A 27407-nucleotide genomic window follows, 5' to 3' on the forward strand; every position below is an offset into this window, starting at 1 on the left:
CTATACTATATTTATAAAATGTATGCTGAAATTTGAACTTCACTTAAATATAGCCATTAGCATACCTACTAAAAGTGTACTGCTTTCCATTTTATTTAGTATATTATTCAAAAGTCTATTTGTCTGTATTAGTGTAAAATTTTAACTGAAAGTTATGCTTTAAAATAATATTTTTACATGGTAATTTTTATGCCCTTATATAGTATATTCCTGCCAATTATACAAATACTGCAGTGATTTGAAGCTATATGTAAACATTTAAAGTGTGCTATTATCATACATTTAAAAATGTGCTCATGTACATAGTTCAAGTATATGTTAATGCTACTATCAGCTTAGTTTTGAAAGTATGTTACATGTACTTATCAGAAGTTTGACAGTGTTCTCTCATCCAAAAATTTTGACCTTCTCTATATGATTTGTGCTGCAATATTCAAGAAAGAAATTTCATACACAGAAACACACCATTTTATATGCCTATGTTTTATTATTAAAATTTGAAGCTTGAAAAATGTAATATTTTCAATAGGTATGATGTCCCCTCTTAAAATCAAATTAAAACAAAAGAACAACAAATTGTTGGATCCTGAAAAGTTTAGAAAAGCTATGAATTGTGCTTTATGGTATCCAATTTCCTATCTATTTATTGCTTCAGGTGTATGTTCTCACAATCCACTGATCAGCTTCAAAAAACTAAATAAAAGCAAACTGGTTGTGTAAAATATTTCCCACTAAATGCTATGGATTTTGAGGAAGTTGACAGCAATAACATTGAGTCTAAAAATGGTAATGTATGTGTGAGGAAGTGCTAATAGAGTAAAAGCTGGGTACATTTCCCTTCGTCTATCATCATTCAGAAACATTTCACGTTGCAGTTACGATATTATTTATAGTCCATGTTGCCCAGCCCTAATTCTCGATATTTTGAAATCTTCTCTAAACTGATGTAAAATGCTAAGGTACTAAACTACTAAATAAACTAGAGTTACAATATTAAAGTACTGTTATAATGTATTTAATTAAAGTACTGTTAATATAGTTAAGTTAAAGTGATGTTATAATAAAGTTAAATAAATTACTGTTATAATAGAGTTAAATAAAGTACTGTTAATAAAGTTCAGTTAAAGTAATGTTAAAGTACTGTTAATAAAGTTAAATAAAGTACTTTTATAATAAAGTAAATAAATTATCGTTATTGTAGAGTTAAATAAAGTAGTTAATAAAGTTAAGTTAAATAAAGTAATGTTACAATAAAGTTAAAGTACTGTTCTAATAAAGTTATATAAAATACTGTTATAATGAAATTAATCAAAGCAGAACCACTGGTTTTGTTCTGAAGTACCCAGCTCATCCCGGGCCAAAAGTGTAGTTGCTGTGAACCTGAAGCTTTCAGTCAAAATGACAGTTAGCAGTTAGCTGTTAGCAGTTAGCAGAAAGTTAACCGTTACTGATACAAAAACACGCCTCACCTTACCTACATATGTTGCACTCATTCGTCCAGGAGGGTGGTCTGGATGGGCAGTGAGTATGTGCGACATATGTATGTGAGTTTATTTCGTTGTGTGTCCATAGGAAGCAGGCAAACATTGTTACATGCATCATTGTTATCATCGTTACAACCAAGCACAAGTGAGCTTTATGACATAATTAAGTGCAACAATGTAACTAATAGGAGAAACTGTCCTCTAAACAACAATGCTCAGTAAAGTATGTCCTCACAATCAAAATAAACCTCACTGAACCTAATTATGTCAAACTTTTTCATTAACATTATGAACATGAGCATTCGTCTAGCTACTGGAGACTGACGATCATGGTTCTGATGGGAATATTTGTGTTCACACATTCAGTGTTCTGTCTTGGTAACATAAAATGTAAACAAAACATTGAAGTTATCCTTGTTACATCCTTGTCATAATTGTGTAAGTGACAGTGTCCCTTTCTGATCAGAGGTAGTCATTTCATTCCTTCATCAGCTGGCTGGAACTTCTACATCAAAGGCAGATTCACATTTAACACCACTTTTATTTTATTTTACTTAGATGTTCTTCCATCAAACTGGGAATGTTTGCCAGGAAATGCATTGGTGTCAAATTTTACAATATAGTCTTTTAAATAAAATGCCCTTTTGTAGTAATTGTTGAAGGTAACTCTAATATTTTGCCAACGCTGTGGTCAGATGTCCTTTGTTCCTGTTTTATTTTGACAAACCATAATGACATTTAAAAACTAGGATTTTTGAACACAAACAATCCGTTATGAATCATGCTGAAAAAAAGTCTCCAGTAGTCAGGCATTTCAGTGCTGAAAATCATAATGTTAATGAGCTTTGTTGTCACTGAAGTTCTTCAGGTTTCCCATAGCTGAAGAAGTCTGTGAAAATAAGGTAATACAGAGAAAGTGTTTTTGGATTCATCATCTTTGCACTTTATTGCCTCCTGGGATAAACAAAGATGAGAAAGGGTGTCTGCCTGAAACAACCATGCATGAATAAATCATGTAATTGATGTGCTCTACCAGTCATGATTATTGACTTTTGCTTCTGAGGACTCAACATCCATGTACACATAAATGCATTGAGTGTACTGATTTATTAATATTATGTTCATGAAAAACCATGGAAAGTAATGGCATTTTACGTGTTCTTAAAAAGTAATGGAAACACATGTAAAAGAAATTTACAAGATTAGAGCTGTAGTGATTAATTGATTAATCTATTAGTTGCCAACTATTAAATTAATTTCCAGCTATGTTGATAATCAATTAATCGTTTGAAGTCTTTCTTTTTTTTTAAAGAAAAAATGTCCAAATTCTCTGATTCCATATTTTTTTGGTTTCTTTAGTCTCTATGACAGTAAACTGAATATCTTTGGGTTGTGACAAAATAAGACATTTGAGAACGTCATTTTGGGCTTGGAGAAACAGTGATCAATATTTTTTTTTACCATTTTCTGACATTTTATGAACTAAACAGCTAATCAATTAATTAAGAAAATAAGCGACAGATTAATTGATAATGAAAATAATTGTTAGAATTGTATTAATTATTAGAACTAGAATTGTATTAATAATTAATCACATCAAGGAAATTACTAACAAAACTAGCCAAGTTCAATGTTATTTAATTCAAATGAACTCTGTTTCCTTACGCCTCTTTATGAGTATAATGCAGGAGTCTTTGCTAAGCCGCTGGAAGCATCAATGAGTCCAAACTGATAGAGGAGATTTCTGCAAGCTTGAATCAATGCAGTGTTTCACTTTGAAAAAAAGTGATCAAGTGAAACACTGCATAGATCTTAGTGTACAGAAGTCTCTTCTATCACCTCTGTATGAGTAAAAATGCCCAAACTGTAAAAACAAGGTTCTCCTGCTACACAGATACTGAACCTGAGGGACAGACAAACTTTGTCATGTGGAAAAAAATAAACCACAAATGTTTGTTGCAGTGACTGTACACTCAGTCCATAAAGGTATATAATCAACAAGCTTTAATATTTTAGTTTTTACATGTTTGCTTAGTGAAAATACATATAAGAAGGATCCATTACATGTCATTTTGCTGTCTCAGTTAGGGCTGTAACCATTATTTTCATTATCAATAAATTTGATTTTCTCAATTAATCGATTAGTTGTTTGGTCCTTAAAATGTCAGAAAGTAGTGAAAACAGACTATCACTGTTTTACAGAGTCCAAGATGACGTCCTCAAATGTTTTGTTTTGTCCACAACCCAAAGATATTCAGTTCACTGTTGTTAGTTTATTCACATGAATCAGACTTAATTAATGATTCTGCTCGTCCCTCATCACGTGTCCCTCCTTGCAATGCTTCTGTCCCCCACCAGGGGGCCCACCCCACATTTTGAGAACCAGTGGGGTAAAGTGTGCTAATTTCTCATAAACAATATTTCCTTTGCATAAAAAAAATGGGAAAGTGTGACTATGTATAGTGATCAAACACACAGTAAATCTGTGGTGTATTACTATGTGCAGCAGTGGTTGAAAGTAACTAAGTTTGCTACTCAAGTACGTGGATACTTGTACTTTACTTGAGTATTTCCATGTGATGCTACTTTCTACTTCCACTCCACTACATTTCAGAGGGAAATATTGTACTTTCTACTCCACTACATTTATTTGACAGCTTTAGTTTCACTATTAATAATCTAATGATGTCATATATAATAATATATCAGTCAGAGGGACCAAACCACTACTTTTACTGCAATACTTTAACTACATCAAGCTCATAATACTTATGTACTTTTACTGCAATACTTTAACTACATCAAGCTCATAATACTTATGTACTTTTTCTGCAATACTTTAACTACATCAAGCTCATAATACTTATGTACTTTTACTGCAATACTTTAACTACATCAAGCTCATAATACTGATGTACTTTTACTGCAATACTTTAACTACATCAAACTCATAGTACTCTTACTGTAGTAGGATTTTTTTATGCAGGACTTTTACTTTTAATGGAGTATTTTTACATTGCTGTATTGGTACTTTTACTGAAGTAAAGGATCTGAATACTTCTTCCATTACAGATCTATAGTAAATCTGTATTAATATCTTGAATCTGCTCGGTACATGTACTGTAAAGCCACAATTTGTGGTGTTTTCAAGCTATGTAGGATTAATGTGTAATTTTGTAGTTTACCTGATTATATAAATCTATGGTATTTATCCCCTTCTAAAGGACAGGAATAACACCAATATTTTTGATTCAAGTTTAACACACATAGAAATAGTAAACGTGGCTGGTTTTGGTGTGTTGGTCTGAGTCAAACATTTAGAACTGTTTTTTAATTCTGATTCTGTGTCTCTCTTCTCTTGTCTTTAAAATATAAGTCATTTATCTTTAACTATTTAAGAAATACTTGAAATGTGAACAAAGCCAAGAAATCAAGACCAGACAAAAATATGCTTTCAATGAAGAACATGGTTTATGTGTATCTGATTTGTTGGTTGATTACATAATTTCAAAAGTTAAAATTGGTAAAAACAAAAAAGAAAATACAGCTTTGGGACATTTTACAAGAGAAACAAACCAGTCGGCTGTTAAACAAAGCACACAGTTTGAAGACATACATGTGATCCAGTATGTACAGCAAGGCTTCCACAATATTGCAATTAAGTTCAAACTCATGTCATCTGCACTGTTTTTACTTGAGTTGTGAGTTTTAATAAATATCGACTTTTATGGTGCGTCTCCTTCGGTCTTAGTAGAAGGGTCTCTGTGCTGATGGAAGCTCTAAACGCCTCATGTCCGCTTACTGTTTTGTCAACATTAACTTAAGTAAAATGAGAAAGAGAACTTTTTTTCTACAGGCACAAGCTGTTTCAGAGTATTGTTTTTGTCAGTGGAATAATAGTAGATATTCTTCTTTCAGTTTCTTATATTAGCCTAGATGTGTATATGACTATACAGACAAAAAAATCCCATTAAACCATCTTAGTGAAGCAGCTTTTCCTCTAAATCCATTAACTCAATGTTATCAAATAATCAAAAATCAGAATTAATAATCACACAATTTCTATTGTTTACTGATCTGGAAGTATTTGATTTTACTTGGACTGTCAGTAGAGCCTGACATTAAAGAGGAAGTGAATTCCTCATCAAGGCAGGCATGGTGGCACATGGTAGGATGTATCACAGATCCTTGGCACAAACAAAAGGTCTTGTCCAGGAACACCTGCCATCGTTCCAAAAGTTTCCTGTAGGGAGAGATTGACAAACAAAGCAAAGCCATTATAAATGTTTTACAGAGTTTAGTTTTTTTCAAACTAAATCAATGGATAAGATTACATCTAAATGTCCATATGTGTACATTTTCTAAAGCTTATTCAGACAAATCTTAAGAATGCTTTGAGTATACCTACTAATATACCAACAGAGGCAACACATGACCATACAGCACACTGTATTGTTCAAAAAATATTTTCAGGCGTCATTATTTCTCCACAATAAAAATCAACATCAGGAAGTGAAGAAAAGATATTTGTACCTCCCCAGTTCATCTCGATACAGTTTTCTACTCCTCCATGGTTGTCTGGTTGCCCGACACTCCAGCGTCTGTAGTCAAACCTTGAGCCATCAGTCCACATCCACGTTCTCTCCTGAAAGAGGAAATATAATATAACACAAAAATAATGAGAACACATGACAATATCATACAACCAAATACAACAAAGCAGCAACCTGCTGTCTCAATAATTACCAAAGCCTCACAAAATATCCCGGAGAGTCTTGTGTTGGATTTTTTGTTTGGTTGTTTGTTGTTGTTGTGTAATTCATCTGTTGTTTTTTTGTTTTGATTCATCAATTAGTCATTTGGTCTCTAAAATGATTAGTTGTTCAGTCCATAAAATATCAGAAAATGGTGAAAAATATTGATCATTGTCTCTAATTGCAGAAAGAGCTGCATCAGATTCTGTGTGTTTGTATGTCTCACTTTCACTGCATCGAAGCCCCCGATCCAGGTATGAAAAGGATGGCCAGTCACTCTTACAATCAGGTCTCTGAGGAAGCTGTTTTCATCAGCACTGTGGATCGAGGCCAGATTCCCACCAGCAGAAATGCAGGTACGCTAGAGTGAGAAGCAGAGGTACAAGAATTAGATGGAGGGATGGGAGTACAGAGAAATAGAGCAAGAGAAAGGAAGATGTGTGTGTGTGTATATATATATATATATATTTATACATAATATATAGGACTTACAGAGGAATTACAGTAATATCAAACATGGTTCCAAGATGTTAAAAGCCAAAGAAACGTAAAGAAACACAAGACATTCAACATAAAACTAAACAGTAAAATGCAAATGCACATCACCACAATTAAAAAAAACAACAAAAAACACCTGCATTAAAATACCTCAGTACAGCAAAGACAATTTGATGGCTAAAGTAAAAATGTCATTTGAAGATTTTATTTTAAATCTGTGGCCCAGTTCCATAAATAAGTTCTGACCTGACTTCTATAAGCCCCTTTCATCTTTTAACAGCTAGATATTTAACGGAAGGCTGTTCGACAACATAGCACCAGTGTAAACAAAGGAATAATAGTTTTTGTTGCATCAGATACCTCTGCATCAGTCCAAGCCCTTGCAATGCGGAAGAAAATGAAGCAGCGAGAACCAAACTGAGTCCAACCAGGAGGACAGCCAGAAACTGCAACACACTCGCCATGTTAGAAATGAGGTGCACATGTGGACATTACACTTATTAGTGATGAACATGTCATTCCAATAAAAAGGGTGTTAATATGCTGCTATAACATCCTCCACAAAAAAATTTCCAAATTCTGTTTCCAGCTTCTCAAATGTGAATTTTTCTGGTGTCTTTAGTCTCTATGACAGTAAACTGAATATCTTTGGGTTGTGGACAAAACAGTTGAGGTTGCATCTTAGACTTTGGGAAACAGTGATTAACATTTATCACCATTTTCTGACATTTTATGGACCAAACAACTAATCAATCAAGCAAGAAAATAATAATAATAATAATAATAATCGATAATGAAAATAACAGTTAGTTGCAGCCCTACAGGCAGCGGTGGGTAGGGGGATAGTCTCATGAAAAAATGTCAGTGCATACCCTGTACTTCTTTGAAATAATTAACTGGAATGATTACAACAGCCAAACAAATCTAAAAAATAAAAGTCACAGTTACCAACCTTGCTGGTCTGGGTTATCTATGGCCTGTGAACACAAACAACAGGTTATTTAATAAGCTCGGAATCTGCACATTTCAGTGTTTAATTCAGCAGCTCCACAGATTTTTATGTAGTAAATATAATGAGAAAACTAACATTATGTGTAGTCCATGCTGTATGTGGAAAAGACACTGTAAAAGCAACTCAAGCATCTCCCCAGGATGGTTCTAATTTAAGACCAATCGTTTCTCTTGGTTAACCCTGCAACTCCGTCTCCTAGAAATTACATTTATCTACTACTGAATTGCAACAGCAAATATGTTTAGAAGGAAACGTAATGCTGCCCAAATTATAATTGTTGCAAAAATGTTGATACTGAATGTATGAGTCATGCTTCATTTATACTCCTGAGCGGACGCACGCGGACACGGACGGGTAGTTGATGTGTTTATACTACCTTCTGGGATCCGTTCGGAAAACGTGCCCCACACATGCGCAGTAGATCGCCCTCTACAGGAACACAATGTTGTGACCGCGCGGACTGGTGCGGACAGGTCTGCATGGACACAACAAATTGCAGGTACACGGATGTCCGCACAGAGCCCACGCGCACACCCTCTGATGACGAGATTTACGTCACGCGGACCCTAGCGGACGTGGCAACTATAATTTGAGCTTAAAAAGTTTGGTGACATTTCTTTTTCTTTTCTTTTTTTTCCCTGACAAAATATCTGATCTTGCAATTCAATATCTGAATGTAGTGATACTATTATTAAACCTTTTTATGGTTATGCTTGGGCACTTGGCATCACTTCACCAAGGTCTTTGTTTAATGCAGAATAAAGTCCACAGTGAAGCCAGGGCTGCCCCCAACCGAAGATTTTCCTAGTTTATCTAGTCGACTAGATAAACTAGATAAATGTGCGATGACTAGTCGTTGCACGTTCATCATATTAATTTAATTATGTCTTATAAGTTATATTGTTAACACTGTGCTACATTATAGAGAAATACAGACCATAACAAGCCTTTAAAATATAAATTTTAAGTACATGCACAAAGCGAGCTGCCTGTTAACGACAATGCTAACAGCAAAAGCAGTAATGATTCTGAATGTGTCAAAGATGACGCCCATTCAGTCCAATAAGAATTGCTCGCCTGGTGCATACGCCAAAAATGTTTTAGCTTCCGCGTTTCCTTCAGGAGGTATGTGGCCCACTGAACATGCTCAGTAGTGTTTCTCCTGCTGGCCCCACCGGTGAGTTCCTGCTCGGCCCACAGACTTTACATTGTTATGACTTCATGGCTTTTTAAATGGCTTTTCTTGGCTCAAGGATACTTTTATCAACATAAAACCTCCATGGATCAAAAATTCATAATAGAAAGAGTCTTAATTTACCTTGTTTGCGGTTTGAAGCGTCCTGTCAACAGTTTTACAGACCTCTCTCTTATACTGGTGGTCTATGGGGAAAATGCTTTTTGGGTGGCAGGGGAATTTTTCACTGCAATACCACGACTGGCCACAGAGATCATTGGAAACAAGGCTGAGCAGCCACGCCATATACAGGTCTTATCATACATACATGGTCGGAACAACCAGCAAGGAGTTACCTTTTTCAGTCCTGTGAGTCAGTTAGCTCTGTTAAATCTTCCTGTCTCTCATTTTAGGCAGTTTCCCAGCAGGAAAGTGCAGGAGCTAACCGATATTTCCAGAGGAATCGGTGCTTCTGTTATCACAGCGAACAGGGTCACTGACCAAGTGATGAAAATATGCCATTGGTCGCCTCGGCCACTTCCTATTTTCACTGTTTCAAATGAAAAGCCTTCTAGCATTTCATAAGCAGTCTAGTCATACTAGGTTTTGACCTTATTATGACAAGGTGCAGCTTTCGAGCTTAGGCCAATCGACCAATGAAAACCTGCTCGACTAAGACTCTTCTCATCGACTAAAGGTTGGTCGACTCTTAGGGGGCAGCCATACTTTAAGCACATGACACAATGTGTTTAACGTTTAACCAAAACCATGATCTTTCACCAACCTTTACCAAAGTGTTTTCGTTGCCTAAACCTAAACACACGAGGGGCTCAAGATGTAAACCTCGGTCTCTGGTGACAACATTCTGAGTTTTCAAACCCACCTCCCCACGTTTTAAGTAGGCTTCATGTCGCACGGTTTAATGCAGTGCTTCATTAATTTGAAAAACATTGTCTGTGTTTGTAATTCAGGTGGTGATTACGTTTGACGCCACAATGTGATGGAAAATAATGAAGTTGTATATGAAAGTAATATCTAGGTTTTCTCTCCTACCACCACCACCAAAAAGAGACAAAAGGACACTTTTGTAAGTTTTACTTACAGTTCCTGCAGTGAACAGTGTGCTGATCAAACACAGGAAGAAAACCAAGTGACACCCTGATGCCATCTGTGTTAAACATAACAAATTAAACATTAAATCCAACAAACTGTTGGTGGACTGTTGGTCTCCACAAAACAAGACATTTGAAGAATTGGGCTTTGGAAAACAGTCATCAACATTTTTCACCATTTTTTGACATTTTATGGACCAAACAACTAATCGATTAAGAAATTAGAAAATAATCAACAGATTACTTGATAATGAAAATAGTTAGTTACAGCCCTAATAGGTGGGTAATAAACATCTGAAATATTACCTTTTGCTTTAGTGTTGACGGGCAGAGCTGAGGAGAGGATAGATTTCATGGAGGAAAACCAGTTGGTCATTTTATACCTTGTCAGAGTTCTTTGGCTGTGGAATGTAAAACTTGCCTTCCTCATGTCAGATGCCAGGGGGGCCTCCCCACATGGGTCATCAAGGAAACAAAAAGAATATATGTTACATCCGTGAGTCTTATTTGACATATCTAGCAGTTCATTTTTCCGCATTCTTCTTCAGAAAAATGCTCAAGCTCTATCAAATGTGAATGAGGGTGTGTGGGTTTAGGAAGATAGCCAAAAGCTCAGATTTGATCTAATCAGACCCTAAAACATTCTTTTTATCTCTGGCAACAGTTGTACTGTATGTGCACAACTGTTCTCATCACAGCCATGAACCCCTGTAGTTCCTCTACATACTGTAAGTACTGTACTGCATTGGCCAGAATATAAGACAACCCTGATTATAAGATGATCCCCCCCTTTTCCAACACCAGTTTTTGGAAAAAGACTTTTTGAGGATACAACACAATTTCACGCAAAGAAAGTTTCCCTGAGACACTATTAATCCAAGGAGAGGAAAGTCCTTTAACGCAGAACATAAAGTCCACATTTATATATTTTGTCATGAGCCACACACTCAAACTCTGTCCTGTCAGGCTCTTTGGAGCATCAAAATGATTTTCTCTGGTAGTTAAGCATTGTTCTTTTGGTATTTTTCAGTTTCAGACAGCAGTAAATCTTGACTGCTTGACAGATGATTCAGTTCTCTGTGTGTTTCTGCAGTAAAGATGTGGGAAGATGCTCTTGACTTGTCATGAATTTATTTCCTCCATGGCAGAAAAACACATTACACAAGTCTTCAGAGTATAACATCATTTATTAATGCAACATTCTGTAACATCATTATTATTATTATTATTATTGTTGTTGTTGTTGTTGTTGTTGTTGTTGTTGTTGTTTATAACCTTAATGTCACCACTCTCATGTCTGTATAATATGAAGCTACAGTCTGTTAGCTTAGCTTGAACCAGAAACAGATGGAAAGGGCTCGCCTGGCTCTGTCCAAAGGTAACAAAATCTGCTCTTGAGGAAATTAACCTCATTGTGCCAGTTTGGTTTCTTGGTCAGTTAGCAGTTTTCCTTCTGTTATTCTGTAATGGCAATCAACAGGTCAGGCCAAAGTGTCTCCTGGATCTCCACATTTTTATTTACATCACAGGTACACGTGGTTGCGCTGAGCAACATGTGACAGCGATTGTTTGGGTTACATTTTACTATGAATTTATGTATGTCAATGTTTTATTTTATGTATGTGTGTATGTCACTGTTTTATCTTAAAAATCCCAAATTATTAGTGAATCATTAACAGGATCATGTTTATGTTACCCAATGAAGATTAAATAAACAACTATTTTGTTGCCAAAATATCAGCAGTTATTTTTGCATGTAAAACAAACAGTGAACCAGCAGCTTTCTCCAGTGCATGTAGGAAATTCATTTCTTCCACTGGCCAGAGTGGTGGGTAGTCTCCATAATTTACTCGCCAAAGACTAAATTTACCCACATTTGGTGAATGGCGAGTGTTAATTTTGGACTCTAGTTACTTTTCAGATGAAGATTTGACACAATGGATAATATAACAAGCTTTTAAAATACAACACATTGTTAAAGATGAAACCAGTGGTTTCCAACCTTTTTGGCTTTTGACGTCTTACAAAAAGCAGTGTGTAGTCGGGGTCACATTTCACATGTCTATGAGTTGTTAACAGCTCCACCAAATAGTGATTTTTCCCTCTAAACTTCTCACATGCTTTCATTTCAATAAATGTTCAAATGATCCAATATTTCAGCAAAAATCAAAGATTAGAGAAAAAGTCCAAAAACTAAAAACAGATTTGTGTATCAGAACTTTGTTTTTTCTTCTTTCCTCTCCCATTAATCATCTCACCACCCCTCAGATTTATCTGCTGAGCCTTTGGAGGGGCCCGACCCCTAGGTTGGGAACCACTGGACTAAACTAGCTAACTGTATATAAAGTAGTGTAAACTAGCTCCACCTCCAGCAGCTACAACAGTAACATGCTGCTCTAACACTGATGCTTCAGTATTAATAATCTAATGATGTCATATATAATAATATATCAGTCAGAGGGACCAAACCACTACTTTTACTGCAATACTTTAACTACATCAAGCTCATAATACTTATGTACTCTTACTGCAATACTTTAACTACATCAAGCTCATAATACTTATGTACTTTTACTACAATACTTTAACTACATCAAGCTCATAATACTGATGTACTTTTACTGTAGTAGGATTTTTTTATGCAGGACTTTTACTTTTAATGGAGTATTTTTACATTGTTGTATTGGTACTTTTACTTAAGTAAAGGATCTGAATACTTCTTCCATCACAGATCTACAGTAAATCTGTATTAATATCTTGAATCTGTTTGGTACATGTACTGATTACCTGATTATATAAATCTCACACACAGAAATGTTAAACGTGGCTGGTTTTGGTGTGTTGGTCTGAGTAAAACATTTAGAACTGTTTTTTAATTCTGACTCTGTGTCTCTCTTCTCTTGTCTTTAAAATATACGTCATTTATCTTTAACTATTTAAGAAATACTTCAAATGTGAACAAAGCCAAGAAATCAAGACCAGACAAAAATATGCTTTCAATGAAGAACATGGTTTATGTGTATCTGATTGGTTGGTTGATTACATAATTTCAAAAGTTAAAATTGGTAAAAACAAAAAAAGAAAATACAGCTTTGGGACAAAAAAAATCCCATTAAACCATCTTAGTGAAGCAGCTTTTCCTCTAAATCCATTAACTCAATGTTATCAAACAATCTAAAATCAGAATTAATAATCACACAATTTCTATTGTTTACTGATCTGGAAGTATTTGATTTTACTTGGACTGTCAGTAGAGCCTGACATTAAAGAGGAAGTGAATTCCTCATCAAGGCAGGCATGGTGGCACATGGTAGGATGTATCACAGATCCTTGGCACAAACAAAAGGTCTTGTCCAGGAACACCTGCCATCGTTCCAAAAGCTTCCTGTAGGGAGAGATTGACAAACAAAGCAAAGCCATTATAAATGTTTTACAGAGTTTAGTTTTTTTCAAACTAAATCAATGGATAAGATTACATCTAAATGTCCATATGTGTACATTTTCTAAAGCTTATCAGACAAATCTTAAGAATGCTTTGAGTATACCTACTAATATACCAACAGAGGCAACACATGACCATACAGCACACTGTATTGTTCAAAAAATATTTTCAGGCATCATTATTTCTCCACAATAAAAATCAACATCAGGAAGTGAAGAAAAGATATTTGTACCTCTAAAGTTCATCTCTATACAGTTTTCTACTCCAACATTGTTAGGCTCTCCGGTACCCCAGCGTCTGTAGTCAAACCTTGAGCCATCAGTCCACATCCACGTTCCCTCCTGAAAGAGGAAATATAATATAACACAAAAATAATGAGAACACATGACAATATCATACAACCAAGTACAACAAAGCAGCAACCTGCTGTCTCAATAATTACCAAAGCCTCACAAAATATCCTGGAGAGTCTTGTGTTGGTGAATTTTTGTTTGGTTGTTTTTTTGTGTTGTTGTGTAATTAATCTGTTGTTTTTTTGATTCATCAATTAGTCATTTGGTCTTTGAAATGTCAAAGCCCAAGATGCAACTTAAAATGTCTTGTAGGGCTGCAACTAACTAACTATCAGTTAATCTGTCTATTATTTTCTCGATTAATTGTTTAGTTTTTTGATCCATAAAATGTCAGAAAATTGTGAAAAATATTGATCACTGTCTCTAATTGCAGAAAGAGCTGCATCAGATTCTGTGTGTTTGTATGTCTCACTTTCACTGCATCAAAGCCCCCAATCCAGGTATGCAAACAATGGCCAGTCACTCTTATAACCAGGTTTCTGAGGAAGCTGTTTTCATCAGCACTGTGGATCGAGGCCAGATTCCCACCAGCCGAAATGCAGGTACGCTAGAGAGTGAGAAGCAGTACATATATATATATACATACACATAATATATAGGACTTACAGAGGAATGACAGTAATATCAAACATGGTTCCAAGATGTTAAAAGCCAAAGAAACGTAAAGAAACACAAGACATTCAACATAAAACTAAACAGTAAAATGCAAATGCACATCACCACAATTAAAAAAAAACAACAAAAAACACCTGCATTAAAATACCTCAGTAGAGCAAAGACAATTTGATGGCTAAAGTAAAAATGTCATTTGAAGATGTTATTTTAAATCTGTGGCCCAGTTCCATAAATAAGTTCTGACCTGACTTCTATAAGCCCCTTTCATCTTTTAACAACTAGATATTTAACGGAAGGCTGTTCGACAACATAGCACCAGTGTAAACAAAGGAATAATAGTTTTTGTTGCATCAGATACCTCTGCATCAGTCCAAGCCCTTGCAATGCGGAAGAAAATGAAACAGCGAGAGCCAAACTGAGTCCAACCAGGAGGACAGCCAGAAACTGCAACACACTCGTCATGTTAGAAATGAGGTGCACATGTGGACATTACACTTATTAGTGATGAACATGTCATTCCAATAAAAAGGGTGTTAATATGCTGCTATAACATCCTCCACAAAAAAATTTCCAAATTCTCTGTTTCCAGCTTCTCAAATGTGAATTTTTCTGGTGTCTTTAGTCTCTATGACAGTAAACTGAATATCTTTGGGTTGTGGACAAAACAGTTGAGATTGCATCTTAGACTTTGGGAAACAGTGATTAACATTTATCACCATTTCCTGACATTTTATGGACCAAACAACTAATCAGTCAAGCAAGAAAATAATAATAATGATAATGATAATCGATAATGAAAATTAGTTAGTTGCAGCCCTACAGGCAGCGGTGGGTAGGGGGATAGTCTCATGAAAAAATGTCAGTGCATACCCTGTACTTCTTTGAAATAATTAACTGGAATGATTACAACAGCCAAACAAATCTAAAAAATAAAAGTCACAGTTACCAACCTTGCTGGTCTGGGTTATCTATGGCCTGTGAACACAAACAACAGGTTATTTAATAAGCTCGGAATCTGCACATTTCAGTGTTTAATTCAGCAGCTCCACAGATTTTTATGTAGTAAATATAAAGAGAAAACTAACATTATGTGTAGTCCATGCTGTATGTGGAAAAGACACTGTAAAAGCAACTCAAGCATCTCCCCAGGATGGTTCTAATTTAAGACCAATTGTTTCTCTTGGTTAACCCTGCAACTCCGTCTCCTAGAAATTACATTTATCTACTACTGAATTGCAACAGCAAATATGTTTAGAAGGAAACGTAATGCCGCCCAAATTATAATTGTTGCAAAAGTGTTGATACTGAATGTATGAGTAAAGGGTTTGGTGATGTTTCTTTTTTTTTTTTCTTTTTTTTCCTGACAAAATATCTAATCTTGCAATTCAATATCTGAATGTAGTGATACTATTAATAAACCTTTTTATGGTTATGCTTGGGCACTTGGCATCACTTCACCAAGGTCTTTAATACAGAAAAAGTCCACAGTGAAGCCAGGGCTGCCCCCAACCGAAGATTTTCCTAGTTTATCTAGTCAACTAGACAAACTAGTTGACTAGATAAACGTGCGAATGTGTCAAAGATGACGCCCATTCAGTCCAATAAGAATTGCTCGCCTGGTGCATATCCCAAAAATGTTTTAGCTTCCGCGTTTCCTTCAGGAGGTATGTGGCCCACTGAACATGCTCAGTAGTGTTTCTCCTGCTGGCCCCACCGGTGAGTTCCTGCTCGGCCTACAGACTTTACATTGTTATGACTTCATGGCTTTTTAAATCGCTTTTCTTGGCTCAAGGATACTTTTATCAACATAAAACCTCCATGGATCAAAAATTCATAATAGAAAGAGTCTTAATTGACCTTGTTTGCGGTTTGAAGCGTCCTGTCAACAGTTTTACAGACCTCTCTCTTATACTGGTGGTCTATGGGGAAAATGCTTTTTGGGTGGCAGGGGAATTTTTCACTGCAATACCACGACTGGCCACAGAGATCATTGGAAACAAGGCTGAGCAGCCACGCCATATACAGGTCTTATCATACATACATGGTCGGAACAACCAGCAAGGAGTTACCTTTTTCAGTCCTGTGAGTCAGTTAGCTCTGTTAAATCTTCCTGTCTCTCATTTTAGGCGGTTTCCCAGCAGGAAAGTGCAGGAGCTAACCGATATTTCCAGAGGAATCAGTGCTTCTGTTATCACAGCGGACAGGGTCACTAACCAAGTGATGAAAATATGCCATTGGTCACCTCGGCCACTTCCTATTTTCGCTGTTTCAAATGAAAAGCCTTCTAGCATTTCATAAGCAGTCTAGTCATACTAGGTTTTGACCTTATTATGACAAGGTGCAGCTTTCGAGCTTAGGCCAACCGACCAATGAAAACCTGCTCGACTAAGACTCTTCTCATCGACTAAAGGTTGGTCGACTCTTAGGGGGCAGCCATACTTTCAGCACATGACACAATGTGTTTAACATTTAACCAAAACCATGATCTTTCACCAACCTTTACCAAAGTGTTTTCGTTGCCTAAACCTAAACACACGAGGGGCTCAAGATGTAAACCTCGGTCTCTGGTGACAACATTCTGAGTTTTCAAACCCACCTCCCCACGTTTTAAGTAGGCTTCATGTTGCACGGTTTAATGCAGTGCTTCATTAATTTGAAAAACATTGTCTGTGTTTGTAATTCAGGTGGTGATTACGTTTGACGCCACAATGTGATGGGAATATAATGAAGTCGTATATGAAAGTAATATCTAGGTTTTCTCTCCTACCACCACCACCAAAAAGAGACAAAAGGACACTTTTGTAAGTTTTACTTACAGTTCCTGCAGTGAACAATGTGCTGATCAAACACAGGAAGAAAACCAAGTGACACCCTGATGCCATCTGTGTTAAACATAACAAATTAAACATTAAATCCAACAAACTGTTGGTGGACTGTTGGTCTCCACAAAACAAGACATTTGAAGAAATGGGCTTTGGAAAACAGTCATCAACATTTTTCACCATTTTTTGACATTTTATGTACCAAACAACTAATCGATTAAGAAATTAGGAAATAATCAACAGATTAATTGATAATGAAAATAGTCGTTAGTTACAGCCCTAATAGGTGGGTAATAAACATCTGAAATATTACCTTTTGCTTTAGTGTTGACTGGCAGAGCTGAGGAGAGGACAGATTTCATGGAGGAAAACCAGTTGGTCATTTTATACCTTGTCAGAGTTCTTTGGCTGTGGAATGTAAAACTTGCCTTCCTCATGTCAGATGCCAGGGGGGCCTCCCCACATGGGACATCAAGGAAACAAAAAGAATATACAGTACATCCGTGAGTCTTATTTGACATGTCTAGCAGTTCATTTTTCCGCATTCTTCTTCAGAAAAATGCTCAAGCTCTATCAAATGTAAATGAGGGTGTGTAGGTTTAGGAAGATAGCCAAAAGCTCAGATTTCATCTAATCAGACCCTAAAACATTCTTTGTATCTCTGGCAACAGTTGTGCTGCACAGTATGTGCACAACTGTTCTCATCACAGCCATGAACCCCTGTAGTTCCTCTACATACTGTAAGTACTGTACTGCATTGATGATGACCCCCCCCCTTTTCCAACACCAGTTTTTGGAAAAAGACTTTTTGAGGATACAACACAATTTCACGCAAAGAAAGTTTCCCTGAGACACTATTAATCCAAGGAGAGGAAAGTCCTTTAAAGCAGAACATAAAGTCCACATTTATATATTTTGTCATGAGCCACACACTCAAACTCTGTCCTGTCAGGCTCTTTGGAGCATCAAAATGATTTTCTCTGGTAGTTAAGCATTGTTCTTTTGGTATTTTTCAGTTTCAGACAGCAGTAAATCTTGACTGCTTGACAGATGATTCAGTTCTCTGTGTGTTTCTGCAGTAAAGATGTGGGAAGATGCTCTTGACTTGACATGAATTTATTTCCTCCATGGCAGAAAAACATTACATGAGCCTTCAGAGTATAACATTATTATTTATTAATGCAACATTCTGGAGCATTATTATTATTATTGTTTATAACCTTAATGTCACCACTCTCATGTCTGTATAATATGAAGCTACAGTCTGTTAGCTTAGCTTGAACCAGAAACAGATGGAAAGGGCTCGCCTGGCTCTGTCCAAAGGTAACAAAATCCGCCTACCAGCATCCTTAAAACTGCTGTTTTCCCACTTTCACCAAGATACCATACCGGTACACTTGAGATAATAACCTCATTATGCCGGTATGGTTTCTTGGTCACAGAACAGTTTTCCTTTCACGATATTTTGTCACTTTATTTGGTGAATGTGCGCCCATATGATCCTCCCTGAAATCAGAAAAATTCATTTGTCAGGCAATTTCTCTTTACAGCCATCTCAAGGCGTTATCTGTAGTCTCTGATGGCATGATGTGCACCGCCATGGCACAATTATGCACGCCAGATCTGCGGGTTACGTTTTGTGCAATCAGCACCAGACCGTTGCAAATTAACCACACAAACCTCTATGGTTATAGGCACACCAAACTTGTTGGTTATGATTAATTATTCCGTGCATTTCTAATGCAAATCAACAGGTCGCCAGGCCAAAGTGTCGCCTGGAGCTCCGCGTTTTTATTTAAAGCACAGGTACACGTGGCTGCGCTGAACAACATGTGACAGAGATTGTTTGGGTTACATTTTATTTACGTATGTATGTATGTTAATATTTTATCTTAAAAATCCCAATTTTATTAGTGGATCATTAAAAGGATCATGTTTATGTTGCAAAATGAAGATTAAATAAACAACTGTACTGTTCCCAAAATGTCAACAGTTATTTTTGCATGTAAAACAGTCAAATCTAACGGATTTAAACTTTCAAAACAATTTCTGAAATAAAAAAACGACATGAAAAATACTAGACAACCTTTTAAACTCTACTTCTACGGTGGTATTTAACTGCAGATGGTTACTGTGTGGATCATTGTGATGCCAAGTAAAATCACGAACTATCACACACGGAAAACATGGTGATGGATCGTTAGCGTGTCCAGAAAACTGAATTCAACTTAAAAAGAGTCATCACCTGCTCTTGGCAGCATATTTGAGCTGCTGTATTCATATTTGAAACTCTTTAAAACCCAGCCAATAATGCGTTTCTTCTGAGGAAAACTCTGCAGGATTCTCAAACTGTCAGAGTATCATGACAGGGAAAGCCCTACTGTATGTTAAAAGGGGATGAAAGTAGCCAACGTCCAACATGCTCACCTATGATGATGATAAATTCTTTCTGATCCCACCCTGTATCTAAGTGTGCCACATTTTGGCACGGTGTGCCTGGCCATAAAAATACCAAAAGTGCTGCACAGGGAACATTTGACTGAGATCTGTGCTGCTGGGTTCACGAAAAAAGGGCCTTGTATCTTATTTGTCTACTCTGTACGAAAACCAAAGCTTGAGTGTTGTATTTAAGCTTTTTATGTTAAAAAACAGTAATGTACATTGATCAGTTTGCCCTTGAAATGGAAGGAAATAAATAAAGAAAACGGTGAGAGTATTTTATTGAAAACATGCCATTTAAGCTTCATCAACATTTGTGTCAGCAGCCAGAAAGACAACAATGAAGTAATCTGATGAATTCTCTCAGTGAGCGTTGAGGGGAAGTTACATACTCATGGTAACTTCCGTGTTTTAGGAAATTCCCAATATGCATACTTCAGCTGAAGTAATCTGATGAATTCTCTCAGTGAGACTTGAGGGGAAATTACACACTCATGGTAACTTCCTTGTTTACAGAAAAATACATTTACTCAACTACTGTACCTAAGGACAATTTTGAGGTAATTGTACTTTACTCTACGCTTCCACTCCACTACATTTCAGAGGGAAATATTCACCAGGCTGACAGCAGAAATATGGTGGACAAAGGTAGTTTTCAAATAGGTTCTATGAGGAGTATACAGGAGTAAAAATGCATTGTTTTTATTTGTTGTTTTACTGATTTTATTATTTCCAAAACAAACGTAACTATGTTATAAGAAATATCTTTGCAGGCTTTTTTAATAGAAAGCTATCTGATTTACAAATGCCTTGCTACTTGAACAACACATTCAAAAAGCAAAGCCAGTATTAGTATTTGGGTAAGCCTCCTCAATTTTGATTCATTAACATACCTTGATCACAGTTCCTGAGAGGTTAACACACACGACATAGAAATACATTTACTTGCTTGTGAAAGCTTATATTCTCGAGCTTCCCCTTCAGATCATGATCATAAATCTCCGTTCTCCACATTGTGAGAAGCATACCCCTATAGGAATGGCCATTATCATCGTTGGAGAGGTCAATACTTGGCTGCAATTCAAGTGTAACTGTAAAACCCTGCAGATCCCTGAAAAGGAATTCATAAACAGGCATAACTGGCAACCTCTCTCATCTAAATCAATACCCTGAAGAGAGGCAGACCATCCATGGATGAGGCAAAGCACAAAGCCCCAGTGTGAAAGAGATGTCCCACAATGCTCTCCATCTTGATGTTCGCAGGGATAATGTGAGGCACCTGCCAATGAAAGTTGAAAAAAGAGGCCGCTGTAGGCACTGCAAGGATGGATATATGTCAACTGCATGCATCAAGTGTGATGTTCATTTGTGCTTCACAGATCAAAAGAACTGCTTCCTTCAGTTTCACACATAAAGAGACCCAAACGAGGATGGCATCTAAGGACAAGGACCTTGCATTTTGATGTGGGCGTTCCTTCAAACTGACACAGACACTATTGATGTGATGTATTGTAATGAACAACATGCGCCACCAGAGGTCAATCTGTCATTATACAGGCAACTCACTGCAGATGTTTTGACAGCAGCCCTGTGAAAACAGCTGCAACAGCGATGGAAGTGCATCAGGAACAGCTGACAGTGGTCTATAGCACCTGACTAAAGTAATACAAACCCCTTTGGATACCTCAATATTTAGGACCAGAAACTCCCATTTGTTTGCTGACAGATTTAGAGAGTGCAACATTGACAAGAAATTTGCTCTTTACAAAAATAGATACCCCACCCCCTCTCTTGGGGTGAGCAGTTTGGTAAACATTATACCCGCCAATAGAGATGACTTTATCTGTAATAGATTTTGCGAGCTGGGTTTCAGATAAGACAATAATGTCAGCATCACTTGATTAAGCCCAGATATGTAACAAATCTTTTTTTTTTTACACCGCACTGTAACTTTTATTCTTGTATTTTATACCTGTCTTATTCTATTTTAGCATGTTTTAGTTTTCTATTCTTTTAGATCTTTAATCACTATTTTACTTGTATTAAAATGTCCTTTTATAATTTGTTTTGTGTGCTGTTTGTCTCAATGCCTTTAATGTCTTATGTAAAACACTCTGAATTGCCTTTTTGTCAAAATGTGTGCTTAGCTTGCCTTTTAATAACTGGATGGTAACTAATTTGGTGGCATATAGTTTGAAATAACTATTAATTAACAACTATTTATTGATGATTAACTAATCACATTAACTCATAGTGACTTGTTCATTTATTAATGGTGAGCAACTTCAATTCATGTCACATCCTGCATTGTTTCATGCATTAAGTCATCATGAGTCATGTATTAGTTATGCATTACTTAAGCATGTGTTTTGTACTGTTATTATAGTGTCCTCAGTGTTGATCAGTGGAGTTTACATGATTTGACAGCCTTTATTAGCATGAGAAAGTCACGAAAAAATGTATCTTTAATGGTACTCATGACAATTTTGACATAATTTATTTTTTTTACCTTGATCCCAGAGAAACACTCTCATTCTGCCTTGTACAGAGATGTATGGTAAAATGACATGAATTCAGAAAATAATCAACAGCTACTGTATATATGACAAACACACAGTCTGTGACTTAAATGTAGCCCCATGACCAAAATTTAAAACAGGAATAAAAAAGAATACTATCACTCTCAAACTGTCAATCTGTCTTTTTATATGTGGTTTCACACAATTGATTCAGAAACACATTCAATGCTGATTATCCATTTATAAATCAAACACTTATACCTCATAGTCCCAGAACATTATTGATTCATTAAAATAGGAAACAGAATAGTGTGACAGTCATTTCACTTCATTAACCTGTGTATTAGAATACTCCAGACCTGTCTAATTTATTGCATTTAAAGAAAGTAATGCAAATATCTGATATCACACTTGATTAAAGAAAAGCAAACAATATATGCATAGAATATGCCGACGAGAATCCATTTCTCACTATGGAGTTGGTTTGTACTGGTTACACCTGTCTCCAGTCAGGTGACGATCGCAGGTCAGAGTGTACTGGATCAAAACGCCACCTCTCTTGGCTGGGCAGGTGAAGCTATGTGTCCCCTGCCTCAGGTACTTCACACATGACCCCAGACGGTCGTCCCTGCCCACGTCCTCATCCCAGACCTCGATCCTCAGACCTGAGTATGTGTTCACCTTTATAACAAAAGATAATAAAAATTAAACCATAATAAAAACCATAATAATATTAAAAAATATTATATACCCCTTAACTGTTGAGGTTGATCCATGACACAGTTCGGTTCATACTTCATACTTCATATGTATTTTACAAAAGACTTATTACTTATGTACTTTAAGTGCTTTATTTTCAGGAAAAAAAACAATTATAATGTAATTCAACTTTGTGGAGCACAATCTTTATTGTTAGCATTCTTGTAAATCCCCTTTAAAAACCTTTTTTTCACTACTAAATGACAGAACTTTGGAAAAGGTAGCATTAGTCAATTGCTTTAAGAAATAGTTTGAAATTTCAGAAAATACTCTTATTTGCTTTTTTGCAGATAGTTTGACTAAAGATTTATACCATTCTCCTGTCTGTACAATAAAAAAATCTGCCTATCCGCACCTCTAAAGTTCACTAGTCAGGCTAGCTGTGTATTGTACAGACATTAGAGTAGTATTAATCTTCTCATCTAACTCTCAACAAGACAGCAAATAAGTATATATGCCACAATGTCAAAACATTTCCTTCAGACCTCAGTGATATATTTTTTTCTCAGATGTGGACGTTTTTTAACTTATCTGTAAAGAGAAAATTAGTATTGACCTTGCCCAGATAGTATCGAGCATTCCAGTGAGGGTAGTCTGAGCGGATCACACGGGTCTTGCGGTAGATTGAACCGTACCACATCTTGGCATACCTGCAAAAAACAAGGAAAAGCAAACAACTGAATCAATATATGTTTATTGTGCCTTCCCTCTGGATCTTGGCTTGTTCTCTCCGCACCCTTCAGTCTTGCCCCAAAAATCTCCTTTCAAACGCCAGGCTCGGACGATGGTCACCACCAGTGTTCCCCTCCAGGCCTGTTTAGGACAGCAGTTGTAATCCAGGTTGGGGGAGTGATTGCCACAGTATGGTTGCCTGTCCGAGTTCCTGATGCCGTTGTCTTTTAAGTACTGCTCTGTGGCAGCCTTAAGTCCAGTCCTTTTTGTCCAGTATGGCACTAGCTCATACATTGGTCTTAGGGAATACTTGACAACATCAGGGTGGTCTTTGAGGGTTTTCCGCCAATTTTGGTAGCCCAGGGAGTCTTTACGGATGAGAGAAAACTCCCCCCCCCAACCAGTGCCTCCTACCACCTCTGTGTAATGTTTGTTGAGATCAGAGCTGTATGAGCTGGAGACAGCCTGTTTCTGTAGGATCCTGGTGCAGAACCTTAGGTTAGCGGACGATTTGACCTTCATTCCCAGGCCTACGGAGACACCCAGTGATAAGCAGTTGTGCACCTATATGACAGGAGGGGATGTAAGATGTTATTTTTGGTACAGAGTGAGTTTACTGCCAATAGACATGTGCTCCACATACCTGGTTTGAGGAGAAGCCATTCAGTCTGGACAAACAGGTACGTGTAGCTGTGACTCGCCTGAATCGCCCCCCAAGATAAACCTGAAAATACATAGAATAGAATGATGTTGAGACAAAAAATATTGTGTCATTTATTCCAGTGAAATAAGTAAATAAAACTAATGTGTGCATTAACCTGGCGGATATAATGTGTTCCGTAGGTTTCTATGAGCCGTCTGTACTGGGCCCTGGTTGAGTAGCTGTAGGAAGTGGGCAGTCTCGCCAAATCGTTACGGAACTCAGAGCTGAGGGGCGGTCTGTTTGACACACGGTAACTAAACACAGAAAGACAACTAAGTAAATTACCTGTTTATGCAAACTTACCTGACGTTCTGTGGTGATGCAACGGTCTTCATACATTACCTGTAATGGATACATGTGGACCTGTGTGTGCTGAAGGTGTAGCGGTCCTCTCTGCTCCTGGCTGTAGCAAAGTTATATGCAGTGGAACGTGTTCCCCCCACGTCCAAGCTGAAATCCTTCTTCCATCTTCTAACATCTAGTCCAAGCTAGATGGAAAAGGAGATCATGAGCTGCTTGAGGTTCTAATGTAATAACCATGACGTAATTCAGCCAAATCACAAATAAGCTTACTTTTAGTTTTTTGATTGATATGGTCAAAGCATTAAAAGATTTCTTTAATTATCCACCACAAGCATGCCTTTCCAAAAACAATGTCCTGGTAATTAACCAGACTTCACTGTAAACATTTCTTACTGAGTTGTACTGCTGTTGAGTTTTTATCCACACTAATGGTGTGGCTCCAGGAGTGGCAAAGCCAGTCAGTTGCTCAGTCCATCACTTTGGTTCAGACTTCAATATCTTAATAACTATTGGTTGCATGTCCATGAAATTTGGCAAAGACATTCATGGTTTCATCTCATAGGATGACTCATAATGACTTTGATTAACCCCTTCCTTTCCTATAGCGCCACCTTGAGGTTGACATTTCTGGTTTTGAGTTAAATGTTTTGACAACTTTTGTATAGATCACCATGAAATTTAGTAAAGATGCTTATGTTCAGGATGAACTGTAATCACTTTGGTAATCCATAAACCTTTAGTCAAGCAGCATCCGGTCAACATTTGCATTTTTCCAATACTTAAGTTCAGGGCCAAACACCTGCAATACTTATGACATTTCCATCGGCTTCAGATGTACTTTATTCTAATGCTAATTAGCAAATGTTTACATGTCAACACGCTAAACAAATATGGTGATCATGGTAAACATTATACTTGTGTGACATGGACATATTAACATTGTCTTTGTGAGCATGTTAGCATGCTCAAGTTTGCATTTAGCTCCATTTAGCACCACTGTGCCTAATCACAGCCTCACAAAGCCGCTGGCATGACTGTAGACTATCAGTCTTGTTTAGACACAAAAATACAAGAAAACTCCAAGGCACACTCTTTTAGAACAATTAAAATGCCTTTATTGTCATGGCATGGTCATATAGACTTTTAAAACAAAGCTCTGATGTGTTTCAGCATTGAGCCTTTGTCATAGAGTGTAGACATATAGAAAGAACTCCAGCAGATGGCGCTGTTTTGGTCCACAATATCCATCAAAGCTGAATTAAAGGGCAAAATAGTGAATACAAACAATGATTCTGGTCCACAGTATTCAGGCCCACAATATTTAGATTTTCGCTGCACTGAGCAGCACTAAAGACATTTCATTCCCCCAAACTGTATGCAGGGTGGCAGCAAAGATTTAAAGTGAAATCAACTGAAATCTCAAATCTGCAAATACAACTTGATTTCATGGCTGCGTAGCACTATGTTTAAATGAAAAACATACTTTTAAGTAAGTGTGAATTGACCTTTTGAATATGAACAGCAAACATTTATGGGACAGATCATTCAAAACTAATAACCCTTCATTAATATACTTGTTTTACAATATTTTAAAATATGGGAAGTACTATGCAAGTCCTGGACCTGTAAGCTAAGCATTAAGAAGTTAAATTCACTAAAAGTACATAAATACAAGTCTTACTGTAAGTCAGACTAAACATATATATACATATTATATATAGTTAATAATAGTACAGTGCATTTCTCTCAACAATAGCTGTGAAATGTTTCTTACCTTCCAGTCACTGCTGTCTTGGTTGGTATATGTTTCAAGCAGTGAGCTGTGGACACATAACATACTCACCATGAAAACGGTTTAATTTCCAAAAAACAGTTTTTCCAACAGACAACACAAAAGGAAATTATTAAATAATTCACATCAATCAATTTTATCAATGGAGCCAATTAAAGGTATGAAAGAGACTGACTGTGTGAGTGTGTAACAAGGTACTTCTCCCAATTATAAATGCTAATGAGAGGGGAATGACACCCAGTTTTAAGATTTCATATTTGTCAGTACATTTCAGTCAGTGTCTGTGAGCTTTCACCACTCTTTCCTAGAGCTGACAAAGAAAACTTTTGATGTTGTGGTGTACAATCAGAGCCTGGAATATAAACAATGACTGGGGAGCTGATTTTATGGGGCCAAAGGATTATGAGTTGAATTGTCACAACAACATAAAGATAATTTGTCCCAGCCCTACTCAGATTATAGAAAAGAATTTGGATGCCAGACATTAAAATTAACTCTCGAATCAGATGTAAACATTTTTGACCAACCACTGTTTCAAACCTCAGTTATCTTGCTTTTTAGGTATTCTAAAAACTGGTGGATGTTAGGAAGTATTGACTGGTCAGTCTTGAGGTACTGGACTACAACACTATCAGTGATTATGTTTCTATATCACAGAATACCTGACGGAGGTGTGTTCACTGCTGTACAGATGAACACTGCAGCGGCTGAATGAGCGCCAGTCCACTGCAGAGAGAGGCAGCTGAAAATGAAGGTGAAAAATCCATACTCAACATGCTAACAATATTTGTATGCCAAAGTGTTTAAGTTGCTGCAGATAGTGTAAGTCTGTGTTTGTGCCTTTCTGATTTAAATTACTTTCTGCAGCTGGTTGCCTTGAAGAGGGTTGGGAACAAGATTACAGGTGCCCTTTGGAGTGAGGTAGGTCCTCACGTCAATCATGTAGGCTCCTTT

The 27407-nt window shown here is 36.8% G+C and overlaps 3 protein-coding genes and 1 long non-coding RNA gene across 6 annotated transcripts in view; 1 reads left to right on the forward strand and 3 right to left on the reverse strand.

Annotated features, from left to right (window-relative positions):
• The window catches only part of LOC122981824, a 25633-nt gene extending 18260 nt beyond the window's left edge, over nucleotides 1-7373 (forward strand). Inside the window, exons 5-6 of one of the 3 annotated variants that reach the window (XR_006403313.1) lie at nucleotides 6426-6594; nucleotides 7017-7373. This is a non-coding gene — a long non-coding RNA (uncharacterized LOC122981824). Of the gene's footprint in view, nucleotides 1-6425; nucleotides 6595-7016 lie in introns of those variants that run through there. The other 2 variants (XR_006403314.1, XR_006403312.1) reach the window with 2 other exon arrangements.
• On the reverse strand, nucleotides 5863-10174 carry LOC122981822 (galactose-specific lectin nattectin-like). Its single transcript, XM_044350610.1, has 5 exons — nucleotides 10025-10174; nucleotides 7689-7713; nucleotides 7097-7182; nucleotides 6465-6599; nucleotides 5863-6129 (listed from the first exon to the last, which is right to left on the reverse strand). Exons 1-5 carry the CDS (start codon nucleotides 10115-10117, stop codon nucleotides 5941-5943), a joined length of 528 nt encoding a protein of 175 aa, XP_044206545.1. The 5' UTR covers nucleotides 10118-10174; the 3' UTR covers nucleotides 5863-5940.
• A 2973-nt stretch (nucleotides 10175-13147) lies between these two features.
• On the reverse strand, nucleotides 13148-14907 carry LOC122982309 (galactose-specific lectin nattectin-like; the record flags this gene model as incomplete). Its single annotated transcript, XM_044351495.1, has 4 exons — nucleotides 13148-13419; nucleotides 13709-13817; nucleotides 14242-14376; nucleotides 14761-14907. Coding segments are annotated over 4 exons (456 nt in total), but the record flags the coding sequence as incomplete, so codon positions are not given.
• Nucleotides 14908-21863: 6956 nt separating this feature from the next.
• Nucleotides 21864-24491, reverse strand: LOC122981819 (perforin-1-like). Its single transcript, XM_044350607.1, has 4 exons — nucleotides 24299-24491; nucleotides 23720-24219; nucleotides 23540-23633; nucleotides 21864-22905 (listed from the first exon to the last, which is right to left on the reverse strand). Exons 1-4 carry the CDS (start codon nucleotides 24467-24469, stop codon nucleotides 22696-22698), a joined length of 975 nt encoding a protein of 324 aa, XP_044206542.1. The 5' UTR covers nucleotides 24470-24491; the 3' UTR covers nucleotides 21864-22695.
• Between the last annotated feature and the right edge of the window lie 2916 nt (nucleotides 24492-27407).

The sequence above is a fragment of the Thunnus albacares genome, chromosome 5, assembly GCF_914725855.1.
Source record: "Thunnus albacares chromosome 5, fThuAlb1.1, whole genome shotgun sequence".
NCBI classification, from domain to species: domain Eukaryota; kingdom Metazoa; phylum Chordata; class Actinopteri; order Scombriformes; family Scombridae; genus Thunnus; species Thunnus albacares.

Coding starts and splice junctions, on each gene's coding strand:
- LOC122981819 (XM_044350607.1), bottom strand. CDS start 24,469: ATGCACACATTAGTTTTATTTACTTATTTCACTGGAATAAATGACACA. Junction 23,634..23,719: donor TTTTGGGGCAAGACTGAAGG/GTGCGGAGAGAA, acceptor TGTTTTTTGCAG/GTATGCCAAGATGTGGTACG. Junction 22,906..23,539: donor CTCGATACTATCTGGGCAAG/GTCAATACTAAT, acceptor TTTGTTATAAAG/GTGAACACATACTCAGGTCT.
- LOC122981822 (XM_044350610.1), bottom strand. CDS start 10,117: ATGTTTAATTTGTTATGTTTAACACAGATGGCATCAGGGTGTCACTTG. Junction 6,600..7,096: donor GGGCTTGGACTGATGCAGAG/GTATCTGATGCA, acceptor TTCTCACTCTAG/CGTACCTGCATTTCTGCTGG. Junction 6,130..6,464: donor GGGGCTTCGATGCAGTGAAA/GTGAGACATACA, acceptor TTCCTCTTTCAG/GAGAGAACGTGGATGTGGAC.